Source organism: Rhinatrema bivittatum, chromosome 2 (assembly GCF_901001135.1).
Source record: "Rhinatrema bivittatum chromosome 2, aRhiBiv1.1, whole genome shotgun sequence".
In the NCBI taxonomy this organism is placed as follows: Eukaryota; Metazoa; Chordata; class Amphibia; order Gymnophiona; family Rhinatrematidae; genus Rhinatrema; species Rhinatrema bivittatum.
Window position 1 is genome coordinate 347,602,048 of NC_042616.1, and position 20,981 is coordinate 347,623,028.

A 20,981-nucleotide genomic window follows, 5' to 3' on the forward strand; every position below is an offset into this window, starting at 1 on the left:
ACTCGCGCAAAACTGGTTTTTGCTCGAGTAAATACACTTTACTCAAGTAAGTGGGCTTTTCAAAATTGCTACAATATATGCCATTGAATTGTCCATAGGATTTACTCAAGTAAGTGCACTTTACTCGAGTAAATAGCTTTTGAAAATTGCTACAATAGTATGTCACATTTACATGCGTAACTCCTTTGAAAATTACCCCCTTAGCCTATTCCATGCTTCTGTTGCTAGTAATAGCAGTGGCTACTTTCTAAGTCAACTTAATTAATAGCAGGTAATGGACTTCTCCTCCAAGAACTTATCCAATCCTTTTTTAAACACAGCTACACTAACAGCACTAACCACATCCTCTGGCAACAAATTCCAGAGTTTAATTGTGCGTTGAGTGAAAAAGAACTTTCTCCGATTAGTTTTAAATGTGCCACATGCTAATTTCATGGAGTGTCCCCTAGTCCTTCTATTATCTGAAAGAGTAAATAACCAATTCACACTTACCCGTTCTAGACCTCTCATGATTTTAAACACTTCTGTCATATTCCCCCTCAACCGTCTCTTCTCCAAGCTGAAAAATCCTAACCTCTTTAGTCTTTCCTCATAGGGGAGCTGTTCCATTCCCTTTATCATCCCTTCTCTGTACCTTCTCCATCACAACCATATCTGGGGAAGACTCTGCCCCCTATATCCTCCTGTGGAAGACTCTTCCCCCTATATCCTGCTGCATCCTTTTACGCGATTCGTCATACACGCATGTGTGTGCACCTGCGCACCAGTTTACTGTCTATGTATAACAAAAGATATCAGATCATAATAAACAATATACAAGAACACATCAAGACATAGAAGATATAATCACTGAGACTTGAGTAACTTCTCAGATACAGCATGTAGTTCAAAGTTAGAGATATCTATTTTTATTATTCATGAAAAACTGGATTAAAAAGCCATGCTTTTGCTGCTTTCCAGTGGTAGGGAGGTAAAGTACACCTTCCGTACACAGGCATGCCAAAAACCACCTTATGTGTTAGTAGATGTCGCCCGCAAAGTGGGTCAATCCTGTTGGTGGCACTTAACAGCATTACAAGCACATTGATGCTGACAGTCTATTTGTGGTACTATCATATGTATCAAAAAACAAACTAAAATTTTCTAGCTTCTCCACACACAAACCCTGGGTGGATCAAGTCTGGTGAGTGTAAAATTTAGGGTAGATTTAAAACTCCTGCAAATTTTCAAATGGACCCAGTCACCTGTGTAAATCCTGGTACACGAATAAGTGACGGGCCCTGAAAAGCGGGCGGGGAGGGGAGGGGTGGAACAGCGGCCATTAGCTGCTGTCCCAGGGAAGCACGTGCCAGCAGCCGACCAACGCATGTAAATTACTTCTGCTCTGGAGGAGCAACAAGTAATAAAATAAAAAAAATTCCAAACAGGTGGGGTGGGGAGTAGAAGGGAAAGGAAAGGAAGGTTAGGCAGTGGGACAAGGAAGTTCCCTTCCAGTCCGCTCCTTAATTGGAGCAGACTGGGAGGGAACTGGGGAAGCCCGGATTGCCTCACCGAGTTTGTAAAAGTCTTCTTCCCTTGTGTGTGCCGCTGCACGTATGCACGGCCACATGATTTTATAGCATGCGCGCAGTAGCGCGCGCATTTTATAAAATCTGCTCGTTCATGTGTTCACGCCGGGAAGCGCACGTATTGAAATCTACCCCCTTTTTTTTTTTTTTTGGTCTTGAACAATTGGACCTAAAATTGCATGTCCTGTGTCCTCCTATCCATTCCTATACCTTCACATAGATCTTGTTTCTGATGAAGTGATTTATAATTTAAAGTTATAAATAAGTAAATAAACAAGCAACAAATAAATAAATAAATACAAGAAATAGATTTCTGTGCTGTACTATATTATTTTCTATCCACCAGAATTTCAGTTTTCACATTTAAAGAGGAAGCATATCTTGTTTCAAATTACCTGTTTATTAAAATATAATAAAACTAGAGCACAGTTAAATCGGGCCTTTGCCATCATGCTGTTAACTATTATATGCTTGTAATATCTTGAATCTTGCATTCACTAGTGCATCTTCTAATTATTATCTTCCTAATCGGATGTCTCTTGTTGTTTGGTTTAATATGCTTCTTGTTATACCTTTTGCTCAATAGTTAAGAATGTTTGTTTATGATAGTTTTATTATTTTGTAATCACTCAGCCTCAGGTACAAAAACTTAGATTGTAAGCCCTTTAGGGGATAGGGAAATACCTTCTGTACCTTATTGTAAACCGATGTGATATCTCATTGAATGTCGGTATATAAAAATCATAAATAAATAAATAAATAAGTGGCAGCTGTAACTTGACAGTGCAGGATTGTCAGATGCAAGGAGCTTTCTGACTGGCTGCATCAAATCAGAATGCAGATATTAGCAGACAGAACATGAAATTAAATAGTTACTGGAAAATGAGTGAAGGGAAACCTAGAGATCAGCTTCAGTCTATGGCATTGTAACAGAAATGGACAGATTTAGATGGGCCTTGATTTATCTGCCACCATATTTCTATTAAAGAATAATTGATGTTTTCTGATAGGATGAGGATCTTCTCTTAAGTCATGGTATACAATGCAATCTCAGCAGAGGTAAGAAATGCCCCCATTAGCTTTTTCAAGAGAGTCACAAGAGTCTCTGGACCCTTCTGATTTGCAAACTACAATCCTCCTGCTATTGATAACAGTTTGAAAACTCCTCGGTCTAAAGATATGAAAACACATGGAAAGCAAATTTTGTGTCAGAAAATAATAAAATTGTTTCAGGTCAGAGTCCCAAAAAAGTTCAGATAGAGGGAAAAACAATTTTTCAAATATTTATGAACAGAAAATAATATATTATTCTTATTATTTATTATGTAATTGTAACTTTTGAGTTAACTAAAAAAATGTTAATCAAATTGAATTAAATAAACTTTCAAAGCTAGAACATGGTACATTATTTACAACATACAGTTTTTACAAATAGACGCATGTGCTTTAGTTCAACACTCACTTCAAAAATTCATGTAGATAAGTAGAGGTACTCCATCACATTCCATAGATGGAGAGGAACAAAGGTTCTCTACTTAGTGGTGTATAGTCCAAGTATGCAATTATGTCAGGTTCCATCACTGAATACCAGCCTTATCAGTGCATCACAGTGTGTGTGTATATATGTCTAGATGCATCACTTCAGGCCTCATTCTGGTATCCCAACATGCATCCCTGAAGGCTCCGTCAATGCATCCAAGCATGTATCAGTGTGAAACTTCATTACAGTCTCAGCAATCATCAGTGTGAGGCTCTGTCCTGTCATCAGAATTTTATTAGCAGGAAAATCCCATCTAAAGCCTTTTTCAGCCGTGAGTTTCCCAGAATCAGAAGGAAAGAATTCAGGGTTGGAAAGAGAGACATAAAGAAGATATAAATCCAAAACCAGTTAGATCCATATTGCATAGCACCTGAAATTATGAAAGTCTCATTCAGAAAATACATCATATGAAAGAGGAGGAGGAAAATGACTGTTCTGGCTGCCCGTAAGTGTGCATCCAGTTGGGGATATCTCAGACAACCCATATTCCTTTTCATCTGCCTTATGTGTCTGTAGAGTGAGGTGAGGATCAGCACTGCTGAAGATAGAAATATAACAAAGGCCAAGACATTCACTAGGATCAGTATGTAGAAGAAGCAGGAACATCTGCTGATGAGGCTCATAGAGAAGGAGGTGCTGTTATCAGAAATATTAGCAGTTGCAATGCTGGAAGAATGCAAATCAGTGTCCCAGATTCCAGCAATACTGATGCCCAGTGACAGCAGCAGAGAACCCAGGAGCAACCAGGGCACCATCTTAGGGAATATGATTTTCAGTCGGATGAAGAACAGTTGACAGCTGTTAATCTTCACATTGTAGAAGACACAAAGCCAAGTAGCAAACCAGAGACTGGAGTAGAAAGAGGTCCCTATTATCACAGGTAGGAAACGCAAAGTAATGTAAGTTGAGAAAAAGGATTTGTGTATAATATTGAATATATTACCGATTGATAAACTGAGCTGAAAGCAAATGTTGGAAGTGCCCAGGCTGAAGAGGATGATTTCACAAGTGGTGAGTCCTTGGCTCCTGATCCAGCATGTAACATGTACAGTTACAATGAAGATGTTTCCCATCAACCCCATCATAGAGGTGATTACATAAAAAGCCACGGTTAATGCTGTACCAGGCCCCAGCATTTTATTTCTGCATTCTTCTTTACTGCTTTTTTTAGATGTTTCCTCAATACCCCTGTTCTGCAATTGTCTCCAAGCACTTCCTCTGTACAATACCTTGTTGTGCCTTCACATCCAGAAAGGCTTATACTGCTAATAAAATAAGGGATAACATTTGTATATTTGTGCTGTGAGTAGATGACATATGTAAATAGGGCTGGTGCACTTTTGCATTTCCACTTGTTTCATAACTCTAATGCTTGTCCTCAAATTCTATGTGATGCTGAAGAGAAAATATATATATTTTAAACTTTTAATTTATGCTTTTTTTAAAATATTGGATTCACTTAAACATTTGCTCATGGTGCCATATTTCTTTGCTTCACACAAAAAAAAAAAGTTATCTTTTTTTTTCTTTTTCAAATCTTTTCCATAAAAAATATATAGATGCAAACTAATTAAGCTATTACAGTTAACAATGCAACTAGAAAAGACCTGTAATTCTTATGCTATATAGAAATGGTGGGTATGCAGATATCTATGGGCCTGAATAAGTTTTTCCCATAGACACAGAATGGGAATAATACCTTACTAAATCAGACCCTCAGTCGATCTATCTAATTTTTAATATTTATTTCTCTCTCTCTCTTATATATATATATATATACACACAATTTTTATCATAATAGAGTATAAAATAAAATAGAGGATAAACATTATTGTTATTATTATTAACTCATAATTTATAAACTGAGGTTTCCATTTTTAAAAAAGCTGCTTGCAACATTGAAACACAGGGAAGCCAATGTACTAAAGAACACAAAATTGCAAAAAGGCTGCTTTGCACACTAAAAGGACTAATAGTATGCATCATTCAAACATAGCTATTTTGCACACATACGGGTAGATTTTCAAATAGCGCGATTTGGCGTACTTTTGTTGGCGCATCAGGCGCAAACAAAAGTACGCTGGATTTTAGTAGATACGCGCGTAGCCGCGCAAATCCGGGATCGGCGCGCGCAAGGCTATCGATTCCGTATAGCCGGCGCGCGCCGAGCCACGCAGCCTACCGGGGGCGTGGCGCGCCCTCCGTACCCGCCCCCAGGTCGCGTCCCGGCACACTAGAGGCCCGCTGGCGCGTGGGGATTTACGTCTCCCTCCGGGAGGCGTAAATCCCCCGACAAAGGTAAGGGGGGGGGTTTAGACAGGGCTGGGCGGGTGGGTTAGGTAGGGGAAGGTGAGGGGAGGGCAAAAGAAAGTTCCCTCCGAGGCCGCTCCGATTTCGGAGCGGCCTCGGAGGGAACGGGGGTAGGCTGCGCGGCTCGGCGCGCGCCGGCTATACAGAATCGATAGCCTTGCGCGCGCCGATCCAGGATTTTAGCGGATACGCGCGGCTACGTGCGTATCTACTAAAATCCCGCGTACTTTTGCTGGCGCCTGATGCGCCAGCAAAAGTACGCCAATTCGCGCTGTTTGTAAATCTACCCCTATGTGTATAATTTTATTTGTGAATTAGTTCAAGTTTCATTTGTAGTTCATCAATAAAGGTTAAAAGTACAATGAGAAAGCTAATCTCGTATCCTAATCTGATACAATGAGAAATGGACATGACTCTTTACACTCACCAATTAATATTATTTACAAACTATGTTACCGATCCTTAATGGCACCTGTTTAACGTAAGATACTTTAGCATAATTTTTATGTGCCTTAATGTAAACCATTGTGACGGTATCCACTGAACGATGGTATAGAAAAATGTTAAAATAAATAAATAAAATAAATTTGCTGTGAAAAGAGTATTCTTATTTTAACAGCACCAAAATGCAGGTGCATACGTGTCTTTCACCATAGCACGCAGAACATTTCTCCTGTTCAGTTCTTGTTTATAATAGAACCATTTATTTATTTATTTGTTTATTTATTTGTTTTTATATACCGACATACATTGGGCAATATCACATCGGTTTACATTTTAACTCGTGGAACTAGTAAGACTAAAGTGTCTTAGTATTGATACATTGTAACATTGAATTTACTATGTAAGAACATAAGAAGTACACACCTGAAAATAAGTGGAGAACAAGAGCACACCAATGGAAAGTTCAAATAAATGCAAAAGGTGTATCAATTCAAGGCAGGTAAATCATCACCAGGCACGAAGGACCGTGATAGGTTAAAGGCAGTCTTTTAATACTTCAAACCTCATAACTGTCAGGCAGACGTACAGATGTTTGAAGTATTAAAAGACTGCCTTTAACCTATCACGGTCCTTCGTGCCTGGTGATGATTTACCTGCCTTGCTACACCTTTTGCATTTATTAGAACATAAGAAGTGCCAGTCATGCTGGGTCAGACCCATGGTCCATCAAGCCCAGTCTGGGTCTCTCTCTTGGAAGTACCCAACAGATCTTAAGGGAAAGATTCCTGTTGCTCATTACCAGAAGAAAGGGGTGGCAATCCTCATACCTATCGGCTGAATAGGTGTTAAAGACCTTACCTCCAGAAACATGTCTAAAACTTTTTTAAACCACACTATACTATTAAATTTAACCAATTCCACAGCTTAATTGTGCATTGACTGAAAAATTAATTTCTGAAATTTGTTTTAAATCTACTACCAGTTAAGTTTCTTGGAGTGTATCCTAATCCTAGTACTGTTTGAAAGAATAAATAATTGTTCCATATTTATCGATTCCACCCCATTCATGATTTTATAAGCCTTTCTGAGTCGTCTCTGCCCCAAGCTAAAGAGCCCAAATCTGTCAATGTTTTCTGTGTAAAGAATCCATTCTATTCCCTTTACAATTTTTGTCACCCTTTGTACCTTTCAAGTTCTGCTATTTTTTTTTTGAGCTAGGGCAACTAAAACTGCACACAAAACATAAGGAGATACATATTTAAAAGCCATTTAGATGGATAACTCACAACTTATCTGTCTAAATGGGTAAACAGCATATTGAGGAGAGAGAGAGAGAACCTCTATAGATACCAATCTGTCACTCTACTATTTATACCACTGTAAGAGGGGATCTATTACCTCAGAGTGAAGCTTGGGTGGTAGGATAGGTTTTCGGGGGCAGATTTACATACACAGAGGAATGAACAGCAAAGATGCCATCAGTGAATATTTTCTGTCATTGATGATAGGAAAAAGAGGAGTTGGTTTGTACAATCTACTCTTTACCTAGCTTGATACACTCTCTACCTAGCTGCAAATCAACTTCTCTTTCACCTTTCATCTCTCCAAATGAAAGAAAATCTTCACTGATGGCACCTTTGCTGTTCGTACCTCTGACTGTGTATGTAAAACTGTCCACAAAACCTTCCCCACCACCCAAACCTCACCTTGAGGTATAACTAGCAGAGTGACATATTGATCACTCTCTCTCTCTCTCTCTCTCTCCAGCCTGAACCGCCTTGTTCCATTGTAGTTGCCTAACAATAGCAGAGATGTCCCCAGATCGTGGTAGGAGGCTACTGTGATCCTAAACAAATCATATTTTAATGGGCTGTTTTGGTGGTGGTGGCTAGTTTGGCCCCATAGGGCCTTGGCAGCTCAGGTGATGGGAGGGAGATGAGGGACAGGCTGCGATTTGTCCCTTTTTAAGGGAACAAACCTTAACCAGTTATGTTCTTTGTTGAATATATCTGTCAGTGGGTAAGTCCAAAGTTATACGGCCCCACAAGGCTGGATAACTTTATATATAACCGGTGATACTCAAAAAGAATATCCAGTTATCTTTAACGTTATCCAGCTATGGTTAGTATGATAAATTTAGGAAAGTATATTCAGTAGAGCATTTATCCTGCTGAAAAACAGGACAAGTTATCCGGCTACCTGTAGCCGGATAACTTGTCCACTAAACGTCCTACTGAATATGAACCCCCAGGAGTTTTACACCATGGATCAATACAAGTGCATTGTGCTATTTTCTGTTTTGTTCTCTATTAGGGATGTGCATCATTTTTTTGACGGATGAGAATATCATACGATATTTTCTAATCCGACAAGTATCGGGGGCCCTGAAAGTGATAGGAAAACTCCATGAAATTTTTGTGTGGTTTTCTTATCGTTTGGGGGGGGGGGGGGGTAGGGAGAGAAAGAGCACACAGGAAAAAAAAACCCAAACCCACCCCGACCCTTTAGATCTAATTATTTACAATCCCACACCCTCCCAACCACCCCCCCAAAACTTTCCTAAAGTACCTGGTGGTCTAGCGGGGGTCCCAGGAGATTGCACCATTTTTTAAGATGGTGCCGGCCGTCCATTGCTCCTACCATGTGACAGGGGCTGGCCAATGGCACATGGTAAGGGCAAAGGGCCACTGGCGCCATTTTGTTTACTGGCAGCCGACAGCTTGAGAGTGGGAGATTGCTCCCAGGACCCCTGCTGGGCCACCAGGGACTTTAGGAAAGTTTTGGGGGGGTCAGGAGGGTGAGGGATTGTAAATAATTAGATTTAAAGGGTCGGCGTAGGGGGGGGTTTCAGCTCAGGACAGCCAAAAAAAAAAAACATCTGGTCTGTGGGAAACGGAATTTCCCGCGGGTCCACGATACTAAAACCGGAACCGATTCCGGCACCCGATTCACATCTCTATTCTCTATTCCTTTGTGAATATTTCTTAACATTCTATTGGCTTTTTTGACCGCTGCTGCACATTGAACTGAGGATTGAAATGTATTGTCCACAATAACTCCAGTCCTTTTCCTGGCTGATATGGAACCTGTTTGCACTAGCAGCCTGCATCCACCCTTTAATTGTGGGGTTTACACCAATAATCAAAGTCTGCATAGGCTTTTGCTTTTGCTCCCAGAAAAATTACCCACAAGGACTGCAATTGCTTTCTGCTGGGGTAATTTTTCCATCAAAAACTATGTGGATAGGTTTGAATAAACCAATGTCTGTAGCTCTTGTTCCTGCCCCATCTTTACAATGTGGGAAAATTTACCCCATGTTATAGAACAATTTTGCCCATGTTTAGGTTGAGCTATAATAAAAGTCATGATTTTCATGGCTAGCATGTCTTTTTTCACCTGTTGAAAGAGCTTTCATTATTGCCCCCACTTTGCACTTATCTACATCTGGCAAGTTCATCCTGAAATTTCTCACAGTCTGTTCATGTTATAACTACTTTGAATAATTCTGTGTCATCTGCAGATATGATCACATCACTCATTCTCACAGGACAAGCAGGATGCTAGTCCTCGCATGTGGATGACATCATCGGGATGGAGCCCAATCACGGAACACTTTTGTCAAAGTTTCTAGAACTTTGACTGTCACCACTGAGCATGCCCAGCATGATACCAACCTTGCATCCAGCAGGGGTCCCCCTTCAGTCTCTTTTTTCCACACAGCAGTGGTCTCGCAGATCTTGGAGCTCTGTGAGTTTACCTCACAAACTTTCCTCACGGAAATTAAACTTATATTTGTATTTTTCCCTACCCAGGGTTCCCCCATTGACCGCCGACCATCGTCGACGCCGGTAAGTTTCTTCCCATCAGTTTTCGGTCGGTTCCCAGAGATTTTCTCTCACGGCCACTGTGTTCCGTAAGTGTCCTGAGTGCCCAAGAACTATGTCTATCACAGACCCGCACGATGTGTGCGTACTCTGTTCATGATGTGAAACATGATGTGCAACAGTGTACAAGCTATTCACAAATGACTCCAAAAGGCCGGAAGGCCCGTTTGAAGAAGATGGAACTCCTTTTCAAGGTTTCTCCATCGACTTCTTCTAAACCAGCATCGAGTCAAAACCCTCTATCCTCAAAGACACCGTCGCCACTGAAACCTAAATGGCAAAATTCCACCGGTGATGTCCCCTCACCTTCCTCTTCCAGGTGCAAAACATCAAAGTCTTTGTCTTCGATGCCAAACAGCAGACCGATCATCGAGACAAGCACTAACACTATCATCGACGAAGTGTCTCCTCCGATGTAGGAATCGGAAAGCCATCGACATCAGCGACTGAGCCTGGGCCTGGGCTCTCTCCCACTCCATATTGCTGAGGGCAACTTATCTAGCAGGCGTGGACAATGTAATGGCGGACAATCTCAGCCGCACTTTTCATCCTCACGAATGGTCCCTGAACCCCATGGTAGCAGAACACATATTTCACCAGTAGGGCCATCCGCAAGTAGACCTCTTTGCGTCAATACACAACTGCAAAGTAACAACTTTCTACTCCCTCCACCGCAGCCACGAATCTCCCCCACGGGATGCCTTCGCCCTCTCGTGGTCAATGGGTCTCCACTATGTTTACCCTCCACTTCCACTCATCAGCAAGACTCTCGTGAAGTTAGGGCAGGACAAGGGAACAATGATTCTCATAGCCCGTCTCTGGCCGTGTCAGGTCTGGTTTCCCATCCTTCACGACCTATCAGTTCAACGTCCCATTCGCCTGGGCACAGACCCAAAGCTAATAACTCAGAACAATGGTCTACTATGTCATCCCAACCTCCAATCACTATCCCTGACAGCTTGGATGTTGAAAGCTTGACTTTGCAAGCTTTAAATCTATCCGACAGTGTTTCACAAGTCCTTGTAGCTTCACAAAAGCCTTCTACCAGAAGATCGTATCATGTAAAATGGAAAAGATTTTCCTCGTGGTGCGAGTCAAAGGAAATAGACTCCTTTTCCTATTCCCTAGAAAAATTCCTGGACTACCTTTGGCATCTTTCGGAATCTGGATTACAGACTTCCTCTATTCGAGTGCACATTAGTGCTATCGCGGCTTATCACAAAGGTATCAACAACACCACAATATCAACACAACCACTCCTAGCTCACTTCATGAGGGGTTTACTACACCTTAAATCTCCCCTACGTCCTCCAGTTCCTACCTGGGACCTTAATGTTGTTCTAGCACAACTTATGAAGCCTCCCTTTGAGCCTTCGCATTCCTGTGAACTTCGCCATCTCACTTGGAAGGTGATCTTTCTCATAGCTATTACATCCGCTCACAGGGTCAGTGAGTTACATGCATTAGTCACATATGCACCTTACACTAGATTCCTTCACGACCGTGTAGTGCTCCAAACTCACCCTAAATTCCTGCCAAAGGTGGTCTCTTGAGTTTCATTTAAATCAGTCTCTACCAACCTTTTTTCCCAGACCTCACTCACAACCAGGTGAGCAAGCTCTACACTCCTTGGACTGCAAATGCGCTTTTGCTTTTTATTTAGATCGTACTGCAGTCCACAGGACATCCACCCCATTATTTATCTCTTTTGATAAAACCAAATTGGGTACTCCGGTAGGCAAACAAACCATTTCCACCTAGCTAACAGTTTGCATTTCCTTTTGCTATCATCAAGCAGGTCTTCTTCTTCAAGATCGTGTTAAAGCACACTCTGTAAGAGCAATGGCAATGTCAGTGGCTCACCTCCGTTCCGTTCTTCTTGCGGACATCTGTAGGGCTGCCACATGGAGCTCCCTCCATACATTTGCAGCTCATTACTGTCTTGACAAAGCTGGTAGACAGGATTCCATCTTCAGCCAATCGGTCCTCCATAACCTGTTTCCCATATAATATCCCAACTCCTTCCTGCGACCCAGGAAGATGATCAGGCTGCCCAATTCACCAAAACTACCTCAGTTGTTGTGCCTGCTGCACGTCGCTAGGTATTTTGGCTATCACATTCGGGCATCCTGTAGCTTGCTAATCAGCCACATGTGAGGACTACCATCCTGCTTGTCCTGTGAGAAAGCAGAGTTGCTTACCTGTAACAGGTGTTCTCACAGGACAGCAGGATGGTAGTCCTCACGGAACCCGCCCGCCACCCCGCGGAGTTGGGTCTGTTAAGTATTCTTATTTTATTTTTCGCTCGAACTTTACTACAAACGAGACTGAAGGGGGACCCCTGCTGGATGCAGGGTTGGTATCATGCTGGGCATGCTCAGTGGTGCCAGTCAAAGTTCTAGAAACTTTGACAAAAATGTTCCATGATTGGGCTCCATCCTGATGATGTCACCCACATGTGAGGACTAACATCCTGCTGTCCTGTGAGAACACATGTTACAGGTAAGCAACTCTGCTTTACTCTGTTTTCCAAATTGTTCAAGAATAAATTACATTACTCTAGTCCTAATAGAGATCCCTATTTCCTTCTCTCTATAGGAAAAAATGATTTTTTTGTTTCCCATCATTCAACTAGTTTCCAGTCAAAAATAGGACACTGCCTAGTGCATGACTTTTTAATTTTTTCAGAAGTCTTTCATATGGGATTTCAAAGGATTTCTGAATATCCATGTACACTATATTGACTGATTTACTCTTCTTTATTTACTCTTCAGAGAATTTTAATAGGTTAGTAAGGCACAACTTCCTTTTGCTAAATTCATGCTGAATCTTACCCATTAAACCATGTTTGTCAATATGACTAGTAATTTTGTTCTTAACAATAGCTACCACCATTTTACCTAGCACCATCATCAGGCTCATTGGTCTTTAGTTACCTGGATCACCCCTGGAGTTATATAAAAAAAAAATTAATTCACTTTAACTTAATTTTGCATTTGTATACCATCTTTCCAGTTCAAGGCTCTATAAAGTAGGGATGTACAACTAGAAATTTTTTTTTTAATTTTCAGGTTGGAGGTTTTTTTCAGTTTATTTTTATGTGTACTAACTTGGGCTTAATGGACCCTTGGTCTGACCCAGTATGGCATGTTCTTATGTTCTTATCTTGATTTAGTGCATTGTAAAACAAAACCAAATAAAATGAATGCACATCCCTTCTACAAAATGGTTTACAGTTTAACTGAAATGCAAGGCATAAATACATAATATAAATGCATGACTTCTACATTACATATATACCATTTACCAAACAGCATAATAAAAACATCTAATTTTAAAATAATTTCTTATATATAATCATGCTGAAAGATGCCTATAAAATGAGCAAAACTGACTCTTTCCTACATTTCCGCACACCTCCTCCCCCATTCTTATAGACCAAAAGAGCTATTCCACAAAATAAAATCTGGGTTAACCAAATGCTTTAGGTTAGTTCCCCAAACATATGGAGAACATCAGGTCTTAATACTCTAATGAAACAAAGAGTTACCAGAGATTAGATAAACATGTTTTGGCGATAATTTCCAGATCCTTGCTGCTGTCCCCCAAAAAGCACAGGATCTGGTTATAACCAATCATTATTCTTTAAATAACTGAACACAGAGATGCCTGACCTGGGCAGATGTAAGGACTCTTTCAGAAACATATTGATGAATGAAAGCAGCTTTACATCAGTTTCAGCAATTTTTAGATGAGAACAATATTTTGGCCCGTATGACATAGTGAGGGCAAAGGTAGTGCCTGCGCCATTTTGAATATTGGCAATACGGCCCGCGTGCAGGAGGACACTCCCAGACCCCCGCTGGACTTTTGGCAAGTTTTGTGGGGGTCAGGAGGCCCCCCCAAGCTGGCCAAAAGTCCCTGGGGGTCCAGCGGGGGTCCGGGAGCCATCTCCTGCACTCGTGACGTCGGGTGCCAGGAACCAAAATGGCGCCGGCGCTACCTTTGCCCTGTCACATGGTAAGGGCAAAGGGCCACCGGCGCCATTTCAATTAACGCAGCCGTGGCCCTAGAGCGGGAGATCGCGCCGGGACCCCCCCCCCCCCCACTGGACCCCAGGTAATTTAAAATTTGGGGGGGGGTTCGGGATGGTGGGGGATTTGTTTTAAAGGGTTGGGGTGGGTTTTAGGGTTGTTTTGGTGTGCCGGTTTTCTCGCCCTCCCCCCTCCCCCGATAAAACGATTTTTTTAACCAAAAAAAACATGACTATCAGATTTCCCCCCCCCCTCAGCCAAAATCGATCGTTAAGACGATCGATCACACGATTCACATCCCTAATTTTAGACACCATTGACCATAGAATCTTATTAGATCATGTATGATCCTAGGGTGTTGGGGATACTGCCCTTGCACAGATTACCTTGTTTCTGCCAGAATGCTTTCAACATGTGTTTTATTCTGACCAATTATCTTTATATTGGAGCTCTCTTTATGGGGTGCCACAGAGAGTCATTTATCCTCACCCTTTTTAATCTCAATCAGGTCGATACTGTAAGACCGCGGGAGAGTGGACGAACGCCCGCTCTCACGGCGCGCGCACCGGCCCTTCGCCGGTGCAGGCGATTCAGTATTTAAATGAGGTGACGCGGGAAAAACGGGGAAAAGGAGGCGCTAGGGACACTAGCGCGTCCCTAGCACCTCCTTTTTGTCAGGAGCGGCGGCTGTCAGCGGGTTTGACAGCCGACGCTCAATTTTGCCGGCGTCGGTTCTCAAGCCCGCTGACAGCCACGGGCTCGGAAACCGGACGCCGGCAAAATTGAGCGTCCGGTTTTCGGCCCGACAGCCGCGGGCCGAATTCAAATTTTTTTTTTTTTTTTTTTTTTTACTTTTTTTTACTTTTGGGGACCTCCAACTTAATATCGCCATGATATTAAGTCGGAGGGTGCACAGAAAAGCAGTTTTTACTGCTTTTCTGTGCACTTTCCTGGCGCCGGAAGAAATTAGCGCCGACCTTTGGGTCGGCGCTAATTTCAGAGTAAAATGTGCGGCTTGGCTGCACATTTTACTTACTGGATCCCGCGCGCATACCTAAAAGGGCCATCAACATGCATTTGCATGTTGAGGGCGCTATTAGGTGCTGCGGGTGGGCCGCGTGTTTTCCTCCCCTTACTGAATAAGGGGTAAGGGAAAACACGCGTCCAGAGCAGGCTGACAGTGCGCTCCGACGGAGCACACTTTACTGTATCGACCTGTATATCTGCCTTTTGACTGAACTTGTCAGATCTGTGGGGGTTCAGTTCCAGATGTATGCAGGGGATATACAACTATTTCTGGAACTGGGCTTGAACAGAGAGGAGGCTATCTCTTGGATGAATACCTGCCTTTTGAAAATCTCAGCATGGATGTGAGGCAATAGGCTTAAGCATTATGCTAGAAAGACAGAAGTTTTATGGATTCAGAAGCCTTCAATCATACTTGCAACCCAATTTTAACTTGGTGGGGGGGGGGGGGGGGGGGGGGGGGGGGGGGCAATGAACTCCATAGGTATGAATAAGCCTAAGACATAAAAAGATCTATAAAAAGCTGCAAATTCAATCACCTCACTTGTCATTCTGTTTTCCAGTATATTTATTAATATATTAAACAACACAGGACCAGAACTGAACCCTGTGATATTCCACTAATGACCTTTCTCCATTTGGAAAACTGACCAATTTAGTCCTCCCCTCTGTTTCTTGTCTTTTAACCAGTTACCAATCCACAGCAGGATATTTCCTCCCACCCTGTGATTTCCCGAGGAGTCTTTCATGGGGGAACTTTGTCAAATTCCTTTTGAAAATCCAAATTCACCATATCAACTGGCTCAACTGTATCCACATGTTTATGTACACATTCAAAGCATTGGTAAAAGAAGTCTCCCTTTTGCTAAAGCCATGTTGATTCTTCCCCTTTAAGCCATGTCTCACTATATGCAAGTGATTTTGTTTTAAGAATGGCTTCTACCATTGTACTAGGCAACATGGGATGATTAGCTGGGAAGATGGAGCTTGTGTCCTCCAGGCTAGGCTTTCAGTCCGTTATCATGATTGATGTCTGGGGAGTAAGGAGAATGTTGGATGGGAATCAAGTGTGAGAGAGATTTGGCCAATGGTTTGTACTCTGGGCAGGAGGAAGGAGAATATTGCTCCACACCTAATTGTAGATTCTGTCAGGAGGGACATTTTTAAAGGTACAAGTTGCAAGGGAGGATGTTGGGGACTGGCAGCTCCACAGAGTAAAAGTAAGTCTTTTCCTTCATCCTGCACGGCTAATGGAAACCTTTGGGACATTCGGAAGGGTGGGGGTGATGCCCCTATTTTCTAAGCAGGGAAGGGGTTTGGACCGCTACAGCACTGATGGTTTTTATGGGTGGGGGCAATGAAGATGCTGCTAGCCTGCAAGAGTTTATCTTTAAAACTTCTCAAGCTATATGCTTAAAATAGATCAGCAGGTATAAAATTATCTGGGTAAAAATACACAAATCTTTATACCTCCTCGCCACCAAAACCAGATTTACCCAACTAAACTTTACCAGCTAAGTATAAGCCTTACATAATACCCCTGTATTGCCTCTTTTTTACCCAGATAAGTTTTAGGCAGATAGGGGTACATTTTAAAAGCTGCGCGTGCATTTTATAATCCGCACATGCATGTGCAGGCGGCGCGCGCAGGGGGGGGGGGGGGGCGCCTAATTTTCAAAAACTATGTGCAGCAACAAGATCAGGCCTCTCCCAGTTCCCTCCCAGTTTGCTCTAATTAAGGGACTGGCAGGGAACTTCCCTACCCCCCTACTTAACCTCCCTTCTCCTTCCCCTTTTCTCTCTACCCCCTAAATCTAATGTACTTACTTTTTTAAATTTTTTCCTAAGTTGCTGCTCCTCTGGCCACTGTACCAGCTGCCTCCAGCCCTGTCCCTCCCCGCCCCCTTTACAGGCCTCGCCACTTACCGTAATTGCATACCAGGGTTTATTCGTGTAGCCAGGTCCATTTGAAAATTGGACCGGCTCACCTAAGGCCTGGCCACACGTATAAACCCAGGGATTTATCCATGCTGGGGTTTAAAAATTTACCCAAAATAATGCCTAGGGATATGTATTTGTTTGAAACGACATTATTTATGTTATTTTATGTTGTTTTCAAAATGAAATGATAGGAAAATACCTCTAAATTTTGTGTTTTTCCTTCTGTCATTTTTAGTACGCACTGTTCATAATTGTGTGCACAATTTGAAAAATGTGCATGTGAATTTTCAAAAGGATTTACACATGTAAATATAACTACTATCGTAGCAATTTTCAAAAGCCATTTAAGTGCATAAAGGGGTAGATTTTAAAACCCCTGCGCGCGTAAATCCTCCCGGATTTACGTGCGCAGGGCACTCGCGCGCCGGTGCGCGCAAAGCCCCGGGACGCACATAAGTCCCGGGGCTTCGTAAAAGGGGCGTGAGGGGCGGGTCCGGGGCGGGTCCCGGGGCGTGGTGATGGTTCGGGGGCGGGCCGGGAGGGCGGTCCCAAGTCCCCCGGCACTGCGGCCTGTGCCGGGGGATGCTGGGGCGGCACGTGCAAGTTACGCCTGCTTCAAGCAGGCGTAACTTGCCCAACAAAGGTAGGGGGGGGGATTTAGGTAGGGCTTGGGGGTGGGGTAGATAGGGGAAGGGAGGGGAAGGTGGGGAGACGCTGAGGGAACGGAGGGAACGGAGGCAGGCTGCGCAGCTCGGCGCGTGCAAGCTGCCGATTTTGCGCAGCCTTGTGCGCGCCGACCCTGGATTTTATAAGATACGCGCAGCTACGTGCGTATCTTATAAAATCTGGTGTACTTTTGTTCGCGCGCGCGTATGTTTTGAAGATCTACCTCAAAGTGTACTTATGCAGGTAAATCCTATGGACAACTCAAAGACATATATTGTAGCAATTTTCACAAGCCTACTTACATTAGTAAAGTGCATTTATATGCGTAAAACCCAGTTTTACGCATGTAAATGCTTTTTAAAATAAGCCCATAGTGTGCACTATTTCTGAAAATGGAAAAAAACACACAAAAACTTTGCCCCCAAAGAACATGGCACAACTTTGGAGGTTATTTTCCAAGCTGCGTTATGGGCTTTTTGCATACGTTAAGGCACTTTTGCATGCGAAAAGTACCATAACGCATTGTGCGATGCTAATTTAGAAAAGGGGTGAAGTTTGGGGCAGGATTTTTGGCCAAGTGGGCTGGCTTCACAATTTGCAAAGCCATATTGCACTACACCTTTTTCATTTGCGTTAAGCTGTGCAACATGGCTTTATCACTCTAAGCTACCTACCACCACTGGGGGAGGAGGAGAAGAGAGAGAGAGAGAGAGACTGACTAGCTATAAGGCCCTCATAGTAGGCCCACCTAGTTACTCGAGGAGAGGTTTAGGTATTAGTGTAGGGGTTTTACATGCAGATTGAGAGTACAAACAGAACAGTGCACTCTTGTGAAGATTTGATGTCCTTCAGAGTGAGGAAACTCAACCAAAGATGAGATTTGTACAGTGTTCTCTCAACCTAGCTTGATGGTCTCATTGTACAAATCTCAACATTGGTTGAGTTTCCTCACTCTGAAAGACATCAAATCTTCACAAGAGAGCACTGTTCTGTTCATACATCTCACTCTGAATGTCAAAGTGGCCCCTAACCCCTACACTAATATCTAAACCTCACTTCGAGTAACTAGGTGTGATAGTTTGATGAATCTAGTCCTTTATTGGCCTGCATGCCCCTTGTAATGACTTACCTGGCTAAAACGTAATCTAGTCAGTGAGGAGTATTTAAGGTTAGTTAGACAAACTCTTTTGAATATGGACTTTTGGAAGGTATTTCTAGTGATTTTAATATGTATTTTGAAGCTGGTAAGTTTTTATGATTTTATATTTTTATTGGTTTTATATGATTTTATGTTTCCTTATGGGGCTGTATTTTTAGAGTTTGGGTAATGTTAACAGTTGGAGGGCAATTTTCAAACAACACGCATTAAGGGTACTTTTTACCCATAGACTTTAGCCGTGTCTGTATATACAGATGTCTGATTTTGAGTACCTGGTTTTGTTCATGCGTTTAACTCATGCCTTTGAAAATGTGTCCAGTGTTTGACTGGTCCCTTTGAGAGTCTATATCCTTGCTTTACATATCTCACTTTCATGCCTCATCCCTTTGCAAATGTAAGCCGATGCCTGCAAATCACTGTCATCTTATCCATTACAGGTGTCTCAGTTGCCCCTGAAGATGTGAAAGAGAATAACTCTAGGATTTAAATGTATGCAAAATGGCTCAGAGTTCTCTTCCTAGGAACATCTCACCTTATTGTCCTCTATATCATAATTCAATGCTGAAATTAAGTAAAATAAACCTAGCAGCTGGGTAAAGATGATGCCCTCATGAAATTATAAATGTATAATTCCTATACAATTAATTTGTTTTTCTTTCATCTAATAATATTGGTGGTGGGCTAACATGATTCTCCCATTCTGCTCTCATTACTTAAAAAAAAGATAAATTAGTGGGTGTGATATCATTAGGCTCTAAGTAAAAGTAATAAATCTGGGATCCTATGAGGATTAACCTAGTTGAGGTCAATAGGGAATTTTTTTTTACCATACCATAAAATTACCTACTGAAGGATTTTAAGCCTTCCTTTGGATTATAGAAACATATATTTGGTCCATCCAATCTGTTCATTTATAGATCTATTATATTAGACATCCTACTTGATCATTAATCCCTTGCCAGCTTTGTCTTGACACTAAAGCATCTTTGAGATCCATATTCAAGAATATGCTGAGAGGGTAAAATGTATTTATTTATTTAAAAACGTGTATATACTGTCTTTCTGATTTTCAATCATGATGGTTTACAAAAATAAAATGAGAAATTAAGAATAATAAGAAAATACAATAACATTTAAATAGTTATACATATAATCAAATTAGATCATAAAAATAAAATTAAATAAATACAAGCTTAAGTTCTCTCAGGACAAGCAGGATGGTAGTCCTCACATATGGGTGACATCACAGGATGGAGCCCAATCATGGAAAACATCTGTCAAAGTTTCCAGAACTTTGACTGGCCCCTACTGGGCATGCCCAGCATGGCACTAACCCTGTAGCCAGCAGGGCTCCCTCCTTTTTTCCATACAGCAGTAGCCTCGCGGTTAAGGAGCTCTGCAGTGATTCCTGACAGGAATTTTCCTCACGGAATTGCTAAAAGTTAATTTGCCCCACAGCGGTCCCTCTTTTAACTTTTTTCAGACCGCGGTACTCTGGTAAGTTTTTACCCATTTTCCGGCGATTACCATTGTGTTTGGCCCTCGCGGCCTACTGGACGTCGACCGTACCACAGCTCGATCTCTTTCTATGGCCATGGCGTCGGGGTTTCGTCAGTGCCCGGACTGTACTCTCACCATGTTCATTACAGACCTCCATAAAGTCTGTGTAATGTGTCTTGGACGAGAGCACAATGTCTTGACCTGCATCAAATGTGCCCTAATGACACCAAAAGGTCGCAAGGCCAGAATGGAGAAGATGGAACTTCTCTTCTGTGCTCCAACCCTGCCTCCGTCCATTGCATCGACGTCATCTGAACCGGCACCGTCAATTTCACACCAGCATCGACCACTGGCCGGTGACCGTCCGGCATCGACGACTTCTCGGCCTTCGACACCCTCTATTCCCCCTCAGGACCCAGGGGATCATAGGGAGAAACATCGCCATCGGCACCGAAAGACTCGGACATCGAGGGAGCGAAATCATCGACCTTGCCATCGTCCGAGCCGCCTTTGAAGAAATCCCGTCCAGAAAAGGCACCGACCTTTTCGGCGACCGGGTCACCGAGGCAGCCCTTGCTCGACAAGGCATCGGGAGCTGCAACTCTGCCTTTAACGGTGGTCCCTCCGGCTATGCCTCTGCCTCCTTCTTCTGTTCCGGAGCCGGGGCTGCTTGCTCCAGGTCTCCGAGAAGAACTGGACCGGATGGTTCAGGAGGCCATCGACAAGGCGATGCAACGACTTCAGGTTCCTCCGGCACTGACACCGGTACCGATTGTGGAACCGACCATCGACCCAATTCCAGCAGCATTGGCACCGCTGCTCTCCAGGATGGAAGCACTTATGGCCGCTTTTCCACCGATGGATCCTGGGTCACCGATGGCTCCGGTGCCCTCCCCGCTTACTCTGTCA

General features: G+C 42.8%; 2 protein-coding genes across 2 annotated transcripts in view; one reads left to right on the plus strand and one right to left on the minus strand.

Annotated features, from left to right (window-relative positions):
- The window catches only part of LOC115084679 (poly(rC)-binding protein 3-like), a 1,201,673-nt gene that overhangs the window by 99,806 nt on the left and 1,080,886 nt on the right, over nucleotides 1–20,981 (plus strand). The gene's annotated exons all lie outside the window — the stretch shown is intronic.
- LOC115083286 (taste receptor type 2 member 41-like) lies at nucleotides 3,333–4,244 on the minus strand. Its single transcript, XM_029587094.1, has one exon. The coding sequence runs from the start codon at nucleotides 4,242–4,244 to the stop codon at nucleotides 3,333–3,335; it is 912 nt and encodes a 303-aa protein (XP_029442954.1).

Bases quoted from the DNA above. Each gene is read 5' to 3' on its own strand.
- LOC115083286 (XM_029587094.1), bottom strand. From the start codon at position 4,244: ATGCTGGGGCCTGGTACAGCATTAACCGTGGCTTTTTATGTAATCACC.